Here is a 13,437-nt window from a genome sequence, read left to right as displayed (position 1 = left end):
CCCTGGGAAACAATGTGGATTCCACACTGAAAAGGGAGCTTCTATTACTTACTGTTTGGTATCTTGCATCTTCGGAAAATTTCCATCAGTTCATCCACTTGTACAAAAGGCCCCTATCACGACATGAATAGATTAAATCCCAGTTATCTGACAAGCTATCTATTTTGTACCTCCCATTATATAAGGGAAAAAAAGCACATAATTAGTGTGACCCACAGAACCAGTGTGTACAGTGAACAAACCTGGAAGCAGATGGGAGGAGGGAGCAGTTTCATTAGAACAACGGCGGCTGGAGGCACCGGGAACACTCCCCCGGGGACCGGGTGCAAGCCTGGAGCTGAGGGAGAAAGCAGGCATGAGTCACATGGGTATGGCTTCTATGTGAGAAAGCTGAAGTCAAGTGACCTGCACACAACCTCCTATGTCCCTGCTGCTTTCTTCTGAACGCTCATATAGGGTTGGAGTGCTTTAACCAAGTGACAAAACGAAATGGGCCAGACAGGAAGTGCAGTGTCAGTCCTAGGTCACTGGGATCAGACAGGTGACTTCACATAAAGCAAGCCAGGGCTGAACTAAAAGATATTTTTTCTACTATTTTTGAGTTACAGTGTTTACAACCCTGTTTAAAGTCACTTGTTCAATAGCACATTTAATCAAGAGGGTCTTGTTCCAAGCGGACCTAGAGGGGCTGCTACCCACTCACGACTGTGGCACAGGCTGTCATGCCGCAGTGAGCTTCCAGTTGGTCGGGTACTCCGTACACTGCAGCATGTATGAAAACCAGCTGCCGCAGTCTGCAGCACTCAGAGGTCTTGGTTTGCTTGGTTTCTCAAACATTCTTAGTATATCTAATTCAAAGATTACCGTCAAGTCACTTATCACCCACTGTGACCCCAAGTCTAATAGTTAACTTACAGTGGAAAAGGCCAGGTTACTCCCTCCCACAGCATGGATTGAAATCAAACAAACGTCTGGGTTCTGGATCTTACGTGCTAAATGTCGTGGCTGAAATGGAATCATCTGCTGAGTGTCTGGCTTAGGGTACTCAGGTTTTCTATCCACTTCATCTTTCAGAACAGGCACTATGGAAGGAGCTACAACTGGGTCTGGAATTATAGCAGCTAGCTTAGCCCGGGAGACATCCTGAAAATGCAGAACAGAAGAATCCTAAACCTGAAAGGGTCTTACAGAGCATCGTGCAGTTCCTCAGTCTTGCGGATACAGTCAGAATAATTGGGTTATGAGCACAGGGAGGATAGAGAAGGAGAAGCAGGCAATCTCATGATGATAAAGATTGGTCAACACTCAACAAGGGAAGCTATTTGCTTTGAAGGTTGCATTTTAAGTTTACCTCAACCCCAGCTAAGGATCACTAGACTGTCTCCAGGCAGGATCATTGCAAGATAGATACAAGACTTGGTGGGAAGAGTTGTAAGAACAGCACCAAGAAGAGAGTGGATGGTGTGAAGGAGAAGCCAAGATTTAGATTTGTCTGTTTGAGGCAGGGTCTCATTATGTAGCCCTAGCTGTTCTGGAACTCAGCTGGCTTCAAACTTACAGCACCCAGCCTCCTCTGCCTCCTGAGCGCTGGAATTAAAGGCCTGTGTCACCATACCATGTCCAGCTAAGATAAAGCTTTGATTGTTGATACTTTTCCTTCCACTGGGATTAACGTCTCAGAAGAGCCTGGGTTAAGTGAAATCTTGCTTCATGAAAGCCAAGATAAGGATTACCAGCACCTACACTGGCTAATATCATTTTGCTAAAGCAATGAACTTCCTTCTAATGTACAAGAGAAAAGAAACATATTATCGAACAGTTCTATTTGTCAGGCCTTTTTAGCCATACTGTATCCACTCTTTGAGGCAATCAGTAACATTCCTAGCATGGACTGAAGCTTAAAAGAAGATCACATAGCTAAGAGGAAGTAGAGAGAGCATTAGGCACCCACCCTCTCCTTTCAAACCAGCAGGGCCCTCCCCAAGTCATGTCAAAGTCAGCTGTTAACAGGTCCTATCCATTCAGTGTCTCAAATCTGCTCCTCACACACAGTTGATGACACTGTTATCATGTGGGTAAATCTGAATATGCACAGTGAACCGCTTGCTGTGGTGACAACTTACTATGTCACCAACTACACATCACAGTGTACTCTAGTTCTCCTCAAATCCAAAGTAGAAATGGAAATACAGGCTGGAAAACTCATTAAAAAGTAGCTCTAGTTAGAAATAGTCAACCCCACCCTTTTTCCGAGATAGGGGCATACTATTTATTTAGCTCTGGCAGGCTGGCCTTGAGTTTAGAAAAACTAAGAAACACACTTGCCTGTGTCTGAGGAATTCTGGGATTAAAGGAGTATACCACCAAGTCTAGCAATGATTTGTCTTCTCAAATCTTTTTTAAAATTATATTTACATGTGTGTACCATGCACGTAAGTGTACATGTGCTTGTCAAGAGTTTAAGCTGGTGGGAGTTGGTTCTCTCTTTCCATCATGTGGGTTCCAGGGACTGAACTCAAGTCAACCGGCTTAGTGGCAAGCCCCTTTACCTACTAAACCATCTTGTTGCCTCTCTTTATTTTCATTAAACTCTTCAAAACCATTTTTATCCTAGGGAAAAAAAATGGTCTTCTCTAATAATTCTTTTTTTTTTTTTCCTTTTTTTCGGAGCTGGGGACCGAACCCAGGGCCTTGCACTTGCTAGGCAAGCACTAATAATTCTTAATATATCTAGTTTTGCACTGAAAAAGAAGATAGAGGTAAAAACTGTTCATTTTTTAACAGTAGAATATGGATTATTAGGAATCCCTTCAGAACAGGACTATGGGGCTAGCACAGATCTGGAACATCCATCAAAGAAAAGGTCTAAAGCTAATTATGTATAATTCTTTTCAAAGTTTTCTAGTCTGGTTCAGACAGACAGTGAGACTCAGACTAAAAGAGGGCAGTGGGGAAAAGACTGATGGCCACGGATATCCTCCTGCCAGATGATGTAAAGGGACCAAGCCAAGAGTCGTGCACATACAGTTCCACCTGGGTGTCCACCTTGACCTCTGTTCATGTGAATGGAACAGAAAGGCCGACAAATGATAGAGCAATGATTTTTTGTACAAGGGCTATTTCTGAGGCTTTAAGAATATTAGGGTTCAGGGACTAAACTAATTTCCTTATGAGTCAGGCATCTACATGGATGACGCTTAGAAAAGCCAGTTCCCCTATGGGCTGCTGTAGAAAGCTGCAGACCTCACAAGAACACGGGTTTTGCTTTGCTTGTATAGCCTAGGCTGGCTTTGCAAACCTCCTGGCTTCCAGTTTATAAATCCAAGGTTTACAGGTGTGCGTGTACCCCAAGCCTAGCTATGTCCTTTTTGATATCTTGACAAAATATACAACAGTAAATATGTTTAGTTGAAGTTCTATCAAAAATACTCATCAGTTGATAAGAATTATTTTAAGATAATTATATTAAGGATTACATTAAGACTTTTCTCCATCATCTGTCAGACACAAGGCACTGACAATCCCAGGCACACAATGGAAGCATTTATTTGCTCTCAAATGTTTAATTTCCATTTTTTTGTTACTTGTGATTTCCATAAACAACAACAAAATAAATAAAGTCAATGAAATATTTTTGTCTTAGTAGCAACAGAGTAAAGAATTGACCGTAGAATGAAAACTGTGCAGTGCATGGACTCCTGAAACCGTAGGGGAAGGGGAACACTGCGGCCATCTTGCTGCTGAGTACATACCTTGTAGCCCAGTGCTTTGAGTTCACTTGCAGAACAAGGGTATAAATCCATAAACTTGTATCTGTCTACCAATAAAGCTGTTTCTTTGCCTTCATACTCTTCTCTGAACGCTGTAAAGCGTCTTTTCTCCACTTTGAGAATACTAGCTAAATCACCAATGTTGCTTTCAAAAGCTAGAAACCGAGCCCAGATTTCTCTGTAGGAAAGTAAATAAAACCAGTACTCAGTCACAGAAGTTGTTTTAAAATAAAGATCTCCAAATAACAGAGAAATAGGATAATATAATGAATATGTGTCTTCTATTAGGTTTAATAATTGTATTTCACCGTATTTGTTTAATTTTATTTTTTCTTAAATATTTGAAAGTCAAGTACAACCACAACACAACACTTTACCCAAATATTTGGACATTAAAGTTCTTTCCTGAGTTGGGAACACACACACACACACACACACACACACACACACACACACACACACACACACGATTATTATCTTCCTACTTGAGGTAAATAAAAGGCATCAGAAGGAGATAAACTCTGTGGAAAAGGGACCTTGACAGACCTTTATAATGTTTCGTGTATGTGGCTTCATTGTTTTGCTTAGTGGGATAAATTATGTTTCAGAAGATATTCTTCATTTAATGTATGAATAAAACTATATTCCAAAATCTAATATATAATATTGACTCACTGCAGCCAAACTGCACACATCACTGTCTTGTTTGCTTTGTTTGGTTTGATTTTTCTCTGAGACAGGATTTCTCTGTCTTGGCTGTCCCTGGAACTCACTCTGTGCACCAGGCTGGCCTTCAACTCAGAGATCTGCCTGCCTCTGCCTCTAGACTGGGATTAAAGGCTTGTCCACTACCGCCTGGCAGTACAAACCACTGTTTTAATGTTCTCAGATTACGTAAGTGCCACAGGCACCCAAAGTAAGATCCTGGGTATCAATAAAGTACCAGGAACAGAATCCTGCCGAACCCTCACACTGGAAGACATGTTTGTGAATGAGTGAGCTGGTGAGGATTAGGGAGAATGCCCAACTGTCTAGGTGGGTGAGCCTGGAAGTGAATACGCTGGCTGTGCCACTATACCATGTCATTCTCTCAGTCAAAGCCATACAGTGGGGATGTAACACAGAAAACCAGCTTTCAGTATAAAAGAGCCTCTGTATTTCACTAGTGAAATAAATTTCAGAATGCTAATATACGAAGTTCTAGAAATATAGAAAAAGTAGAAAAAATATATAATATATAAAATATATAAAATAAAAATGTAAGCTTAAGCAAGTATGAAAATATTGCAAGTAGGTAAAATGAGAAAAGAAATTTCTCTGAAACTCACACTCAAGCATCCATTACATATCAGCGATCACACACCCTGCATGACTTAGCCAGACTCACACTCAAGCACCCCTCACATGTCAGCGGTCATACATCAGAGCTCACACATCACAGTCATACATCCACATGGCTTACCCGGACTTCTCGGGAGGAAGGCTTCCAGACGTCAAGACTCTTTCAAACAGAACTCGGGTGTTATTGTCCTCTAGGGTATTTTAGAAAGTTTAAATGTTAAATCAAAGAAAGCTTTACAGTTCAATAATTATTTTTTAAGTGCAAAGCAGAACAAAGTCCCAAGCTTTATCTCAGTTAATCCCACAAAAATCTAATGCAGAAAAATGACTTTGTCATAAATGATTTTTACAGATAAGGAAATTTGCAGGTTCAAAATCACTGAGTTTGCCAGACTTTATTTAATCCCACAAGTCAGAAAGCAGAGACAGATCTCTGTGAGTTCTAGGCCAGCCTGGTCTACATTTTGAGTTCAGGCTAGCCAGAGGTACACAGACCCCTGTTTCAGACAAGCAAACAAACAAACAAGCACTCCCCGCCTGACTGGCTTGGCTCATTGTTACCAGAAGCCAGGTCTTTTGACCTTCAACTGAGGCCTGGTTTATACACAGTACAATGCAAATTGCAGTGAGGACTGAACCAGATGTCTTATTTTTGCCTTTCAAAACTAATAAGAAATACTATCTTAGATTTTTAAGTATTAGGAGTTCATTTGTAAGTGAAAGCAGGAATTTTCTTGGTAATTCAAGGGATCTTTAAAAAGAACTTAAGAATATAGCAATAATAATTGAACTGATCAGTTAAAATGAGTAGAATCATGATATCTAAATTATAGCACAAAATTTTGTTTAAATCCTTCATCATGACTGGTTTTTATTTTATTAACACAGACATTCAATTTACTATCTGTGCATATGCAAGATAACTCATAAGAGATTAAAGATTAAATGAATTTAGCCAAACAAGATGGCATCAAGACAGATGCACTACATTAAATGACTTGATATATTTTTACATTTTAATTTAACTTATTTTTATGTTGTGTCTGAGTGTTTCTCCTGCATTTGTGTCTGTGCACTACTTGCATTCAATCCCTGTGGGGGTCAGAAGAGGGTGTTGGGTCCCCTGACACTGGAGTTGTGAGCCACAATGTGGGTGCTGAGACTCAAGTCTGGGTCCCTTAGAAGAGCAGCCAGGGCTCTTACCTGCTGAGCCATCTTCCCAGCCCCATATTTAAAAACTGTTATTAAATATTACCTTTATCTTTGCTTTAGCGCAGCTTTGCTCTAAACACCCCTTTTACTCTATCTCACAGAGTCTCCTCCCTGATCAATGCTCACCATGTTCTCTAGCTAAAAGGACGTTTTCCTTCCTCTCTATCTGGCTCATGTTTCCTGTGAATCCTTAGGCTAGCACAGCCACACAGTGGGATGCAGCAGAATGGCATTTAGAACCCTGCTAGCCATTCTGAGAGGGTAAAATTAATCTTAAGGATAGCCAAGCACATCCTAACTGTCTTTTCAACATGTAAACAATATGAAAATCACAACAATATTTCACGTTATTTACTTTTGTTAGAATTAAATCTCTGGAATCTGGCATTTATGCTGGTTAGCACAGGCACACTCATTTTGCTCGATGACTAATAGTCTAGATGCTCCGAAGCCTCAGAACAGCTCTGGAGCTTTCCCATTCACCTCCACCATTAGACACAATTACTGCTGCCCATATATACATTATATATACCCATGTATACATCAAATGCATGCAAAAGCCCAACTTGATTTTCTCAGTCTTACGAAGGGTATAACCTCACTGCCAGTGGTAGAACTACAGTTAAGTTTACACACCAATCTCATGTACAAGTAAGTGCAAGTTTTCTTAAAACAACTTTCATACGAGATTGTTTTATTTTTTAGATTTATTTTCTGTCTATGGCTGCTCCGCCTGCATAAATGTATATGTACATGTACATGCCTTCTGGATCCCCTAGAACTGGAGTTAGGAATACCCACGAGCTACCATGTGGTTGCTGAAAATCAAACCTGTGCCCTTGCAAGAGCAAACAATGTTCTTTTTTTTTTTTTTTTTTTTGGTTCTTTTTTTCGGAGCTGGGGACCGAACCCAGGGCCTTGCGCTTCCTAGGTAAGCGCTCTACCACTGAGCTAAATCCCCAGCCCCCAAACAATGTTCTTAACTACTGGGTCACTTCTCCAGGTCTCCCAGTTGCCCCCCCCCCCCATTTATATATCCTGAACTATCAATACTAATAATAATCTTATGGAGACACACATGAATGGGTACTTACCTAGCATGAAAATGGTTATATTACTATTACTCCAGCAGAGTGGGAAAATAAAGGTGTCAGTGAACACGCTTCTTTTAAAACTTCGCCCCATAACCTCACAAGTAGTTTTGGGTTTGGGGGTTACAGACTTCTAACCCATCTACTGTTACATTACTAGCTGGAGAGGTTTTAAATATCTATTTACCCCTAGGAGACAAGAGATGAGTTGCACAGAGTGGCCAGAGAACAACACAGACAGCTCTGTCTCCTGACGGACACTGCAGCTTCACCAGTTGTGGTAGCTCTTTCCTGATTCAAACCACTCTGGATAGTCAAACAATCTACCATCATTCAGGAAGCATGAATACATGGTCGGTAGGACTGGTGACAGCTTGGTTGGTAGAATGCTTGCTGTGATGGCTTCTGTGGGTTGGTACCTTGACTACATCTGGAATTAACTAAAAGCCAAGTGGCTGGGTATACCTGTGAGAAATTTTTTTCTTTTAACCCAGAGCTATGAGGTAGGGCTGTCCATCTTTAATTTGGACCACACCTTATGGCGGCAGCCTATATAACGACATGGAAGAGGCCATCGCTCTTTGCCAGCCTGGTCTCGGTTTTACTGGATAGTCCTTTCCTTTACTGGCATTAGAGCCTATTTCTTCAGGCTTCTGGCACATACTGAGGAGCAGCTGAGACATCCAGCCTCATGAACTTAAGAACTATTGGATTCTTGGACTTCCCTTGGTAGACAGCCATTGTTGGAGAAGGGGACCATAGCCTGTAAATCATTCTAATAAACCCTACACACACACATAAACACATACATGTATGTTTGATTCCCAGCACCCGCATGGCAGCTGACAGCTGACTGTAACTTCAGTTCTAGAAGATTCTATACCTTCTTCTGGCCTCCAAGGGCAACAAAAACATTAGTACATAGACATAACATACAGGTAAAAGACCAGTAAGTGGCTCTTACACAAACACACACACACACACACACACACACACACACACACACACACACACACACACACACACAAACCATGACAGATATTCTGGAATTCTGGAATCAACTTACCATTGAGGTGAGAGAGATAGTCAATATAAGCCAAAACATACTCTGGAATATCTCCATATTTCTTTAGTCCCAATTCAAAAATCTTAAAGGCAACAGATTTGTCCTAGAAGTAAAGACAGTACTGGTTTCTTTGAAATGCCAGACAATGTATGCAAAAGAATCTTTAGACTACAGAATATAATAGGCATGGTGGTGCACACCTATAATCCCAGCAGTGGAGACTAAGAGGCGGGAGGATTGTCACAAATTCAAGGTCATTTTAGCTTACATAGCAAGACACCTTTTCAAAATAAAAACCAAACAAATAAAAAACAATAAATATTCTCACAACCTCTAAATATGACAAAGCACAGAAGAATTAAAATGGGTGAGCTAAATAAAAAACAACCGAGGGGTTAAGTTCGGAATATGAGTTTTATGCTTATACTTCATGGCCAGCCTAGGGAATGAAACAAGAACCTGTCCTTTTAAAGTGAGAAGGCGCTGGGCATAGCTTGGAGGTAGAACTTGCCCAGACTGCTAAAAGCCCTCAGTCAACCCCAGCACCACCATAAACAAAACAAAACAGCCAAGTAGCCAATGTCAACACCTGTCTAAGACATTTACCACAGTTGCTTGTGGTGGTTCACTGCCTGTAGTCCTAGACCTGGGTACTAAAAGCTGGAAGATGGAAAGTGTGAGACCAGACTGAGAAACTTAGTGACATGTGCTTCAGAACAAAACAAAACCCAGTGAACAAACAGGAACAGCCAAGGGGTGACCTGTAGTCGGTCACTCAGCGGTGAGCACTTGCTCATCAAGTTCCAACCCTGAACACTGCCCTCCAACACCCTGAGAAAATATGAGAGCTTATCTAGGATGCAGGAGGCCCTGGGTTCAATCAGCTACAGGAGATGACCAATCAATCAAAAAAGAAAAAAGAAATATGAGCTTAATAAGGCATAAATAAGCAAGCAATTGAGTTGAATAATGTTCAATATAATTTTATGTAGATAAGCTTAAGACCTTTACAAAATGGAGCAATTGATTACTTAAAGTAGAAGGGGAGGGTAAGGAGATTTACTATGTAAATCGCTGGCAGAGAATTCACACTGACATGTGCCTGCCTCTGCCTACAGTGCTGGGATCAATGACCTCATCCTCATGTAAGCAGTGCTCACCTTACTGCAGTAATACTCCATGAGCGCTGCGGTCACATAGACGTGATGACGGGTTCTCGCATCCTCTCTTGCCTTTTTAAATATCATTCTTCCAGATTTGATACCTTCTGCTCTCCTTGCAAATTTCATATATTGGATATATACCTATGAGAAAATAAAATATTTGTATTATATAAATTGGAATATACTCTTCACAGTATCTAGTACCAAGGCACTGAGTTGTAGGCCAATGTTTCTAGTATAAGAAACTACAGAGTACAGTTATAAGCTACTTTCCCCTAGGTGTTAGGGACACGTGCTAATTTTTATTGTGACATAATTTACATAACACAAAATTGTTCTAAAGGGTATAATGCAGTGATTTTTTTCTTCTTTTTATTATCATCAGAAGGTCATACAATAATCACCACTAATCCTTTTTTGTATTTTATAAGATAAAGCTTTTTTGTGTAGCCTTGCCGGTTCAGAACCTGGAATTCCCTCTGTAGACTCCGATAACTATATATTCAAAGATGACCTTGAACTCCTGCTCCTTCTGTCTCCACTTCCCAAACACTGAGATTACAAGTGTGAGCCACAATGCCCAGCAGTGTTTTATTTAGAGGGCCCCAGGATCTAATAAGATATCAGAACAAAGACTCTTGTATGTAACAATTAAATGTTTGCTATGTTAGGTCAGATAATGGTGGTGGGAAAGAGTTAGGTTACTCACCAAGGTGGGGTCAATGTCCTCAATTGCCAGCAGTCTGTTATATATACTGTGAACTTTCTCGTACTTCATGCGACTCTAAAGTGGCAGAGAAGTGAACATAGTATATACTCACAAACGAGCAAATCTGAGCTTTAAGGAACCTGAAGACTGCACTCCTATTCATAGCACACACAATGGCACCAACACTTCACATAAACTCATATGAACTCGAGGACTAACAACTGTTTGTTGTTACCATCTCTGGCTACAAAAACAAAGATGCTACCAGAAAAAAGTTTTAGTCCTGGAGTAAAATTGTAAGCAGTAGATATGAGTATTCACCAAGTTTAGGAAGAGCCGTGAGTGTGAGGGCTATACACACAGACACTGACAGAGACAGCCAGCCAGCCAGCCAGCCAGCCAGCCAGGCAGACAGACAGACAGACACACACACGCACGCATGCACGCACGCACACACACACACACACACACACAGAGTTCCGAGTCTGCTGACTCTTCTCACCTCTTCATAATCTGCATATGCAAAGTAAAGGAGCATGTTCTTCTTTAATAAAGTGCTGATGGCTCGTTCATATATATTAGCAGCTTCATCACTAAATAATTTGGCATTGTTCATATCCTAGGAGGAAAAGGATCCTCAGTAAGGTATAAGTAGCTGAAAGGGTAAAGATGGGGCAGCGTGCACTCTAAGACGCACGTGCTGTGAAAACAAATGCGCACTGGTGTTAAGGACTTCTCCGTGTGCTGGGCAGAGGGGAGTCTCTAGGGCTTGAGCCAGGGCCTCTACTGCCCAGCTGCACCCCAGCTCCCATACTTAAGTCAGTTACCATTTAGTGCTTCAAACAACAGTCACTTTGACACAGTTTTAAAAGCCATATTTTAATTCTAAGGAATTATGAGTGTTACTAAAGTTCATCCTGACATAAGTTTAAATATTTCCTTTTCTTTTTTGTTTTTTCCAGACAGGGTTTCTCTGTGTATCCCTGATTATCTTGGTACTGACTCTAGAGCAGACTGCTCTTGAACTCAGAGATCCACAGGCCTCTGCATCCCAAGGGCTGGGGTTAAAGGCGAGTGCCAGCACTTGGCAAGCTTAGATTGTCAACATATACTTCTTATATATAAACTTTTTGGGTTGGGGATTTAGCTCAGTGGTAGAGTGCTTGCCTAGCAAGTGCAAGGCCCTGGGTTCGGTCCCCAGCTCCGAAAAAAAGAAAAGAAAAGAAAAAAAAACTTTTTAATATATTTTGCATATAAAATAATGAGTTTTATTATGGTATTTTCACCCATGTCTACCGCTGTACTTTCCTTATACTCTACCCAACCTTGTCTAGCCTCTCCTCCTACCTCCCAAATAGTTCCCCTCTGAATTTAATGTTACACATGTATGTATTTAAGCATAGACTATATTACACTTTATTACTAAAATTGATGTTACATTTTGTCAGTTACTCTTACTGCTATATCAAAGTCACAAAAGGAAAGAGAGGAATGGGAGGGATACGCACCCCCTTTTCTGCGAGCAGCTTACTCGACTGTTCCAGATACTGGGCAGCTTCATACCAGATATCAGGGTGATGGCCCAGCACAAGTAGGCACTGTTCATAGGCAAACATAACTAGGGAAGACAAACACACATTGCCATCATAAGCACCTCAGCTGCATCATTAGACTCAGGCATGGTCTTTAACGATGAGGGATAGTTGGTTCCAACATTTAAGAAGGACATAGTCTACGCAGAGGACAGCCATTATCAAAGTCCTCTGACCACCACCACCACACACACACACACACACACACACACACACACACACACACACACACACACACACCTATAGGAGACAAACACAGGAAGAAAGCAAGCCTGAGTGACTTCACTAAGTGACTGTTATCTGAAGACCAGAGGGGCAGAAGCTGGTCAATGGAACAACAAAGGGAAGAGTGTATACAAATCAGCAGAGGTTGCCAAAAATGTGACTCGGTGGTACAATTCTTGTTTGGCGTGCAGGTGGTTCTGGCTTTAATTTCCAAGCCTCCAAAATAGATGTAGGCAAAGAAACAGTACTGCCATTAATTAGGTGAACCTGCAAAGTTGAAGAATTCAGTGAGGTGCCAATCCAGCAGTAACAGTGATTTGTACAAAACTAACCCTTCTGGGTGGGTGACGGTGGTGCACACCTTTTATCCCAGCACTTGGGAGGCAGAGGTAGATGGATTTTGGTGAGTTTGAGGCCAGCCTTGACTACAAAGTGAGTTCAGGACAGCTAGGGATGTTAAAAAAGAGAAACTCTGTCTTGAAAAACAAGAAATAAAAAATAAAGCAAAACAAAAACAATGACAACAGAAAAAAACCAAAAAGACTAGCTCTTCTGAGATTATAAACTGAAAACAGAAAGCATCTCTTTGACAGAGCATCTGCTTAGCTTAGCATATACATACATGCTAAATTCCTGGCACTTCTCTATCTTCACCCATGTGTCTATATGTATGTGTCTTCATATACATATATTATGTAATAAAACTGAAGGCAAGCCCCCCAAAAAACCCAAGCCACAACAACAAAAGCAATAACAGCAGCAAAAACAACAGAAACAAACACACACACACACACACACACACACACACACACACACACACACACCCAGTATTAAGCGCATTGCAGAATGAAGCAGGAGTCAGAGCAGACTGGGCCATGGGCAAAGGTGAAGTTCATATCATACAAAGTCCAAACAGATGATAATTCAACTTCCTTTAAAAAAAGCCCTCAGTATTCTTCAAAGAAGACAACAGAATCTAGTCTTTATTATTCAAACATTCATAAAATGTTTAAAGAAAAAAATTATATGGGTAACAAAACATGAAAAAGTAACCAACAGTTAAAAGTCAAAGGAAACCAAGCTCATGATGGCCCACTGTCTGAAGGGATGATCCAATGAGGACTCTACTGCAATAATCCTACTCAAGGATCTAAAGACACATATAGAGGCTGAAGAGAAGGCGCAGAGAGTAAGAGCGCTTGTTTTTGCAGACAACCTGGGTTCGATTCTCAACACCCACATAGCAGCTCATAACTATCTGTAACTCC

At 41.0% G+C, this 13,437-nt stretch overlaps 2 protein-coding genes across 4 annotated transcripts in view; one reads left to right on the top strand and one right to left on the bottom strand.

The window, feature by feature from the left end:
• The window catches only part of Cstf3 (cleavage stimulation factor subunit 3), a 75,826-nt gene that overhangs the window by 988 nt on the left and 61,401 nt on the right, over positions 1 to 13,437 (bottom strand). The window contains exons 11-20 of one of the 3 annotated variants that reach the window (XM_087653276.1): positions 11,861 to 11,970; positions 10,855 to 10,971; positions 10,353 to 10,427; positions 9,641 to 9,784; positions 8,481 to 8,583; positions 5,233 to 5,302; positions 3,753 to 3,948; positions 990 to 1,143; positions 243 to 337; positions 53 to 113 (exon numbers count right to left, since the gene is read on the bottom strand). In XM_087653276.1, coding sequence (XP_087509402.1) covers positions 53 to 113; positions 243 to 337; positions 990 to 1,143; positions 3,753 to 3,948; positions 5,233 to 5,302; positions 8,481 to 8,583; positions 9,641 to 9,784; positions 10,353 to 10,427; positions 10,855 to 10,971; positions 11,861 to 11,970 — 1,125 coding nt within the window. Of the gene's footprint in view, positions 1 to 52; positions 114 to 242; positions 338 to 989; positions 1,144 to 3,528; positions 3,949 to 5,232; positions 5,303 to 8,480; positions 8,584 to 9,640; positions 9,785 to 10,352; positions 10,428 to 10,854; positions 10,972 to 11,860; positions 11,971 to 13,437 lie in introns of those variants that run through there. The other 2 variants (XR_015683174.1, NM_001077672.1) reach the window with 2 other exon arrangements.
• Positions 1 to 13,437, top strand: part of Tcp11l1 (t-complex 11 like 1) — a 67,628-nt gene that overhangs the window by 50,454 nt on the left and 3,737 nt on the right. The window lies entirely within an intron of this gene.

The sequence above is a fragment of the Rattus norvegicus genome, chromosome 3 (assembly GCF_021556685.1).
Source record: "Rattus norvegicus strain SHRSP/BbbUtx chromosome 3, alternate assembly SHRSP_T2T, whole genome shotgun sequence".
Lineage (NCBI taxonomy): Eukaryota > Metazoa > Chordata > Mammalia > Rodentia > Muridae > Rattus > Rattus norvegicus.
Note: the sequence above shows the minus strand (reverse complement) of the source record. Positions and strands in the feature narration are given on the sequence as shown.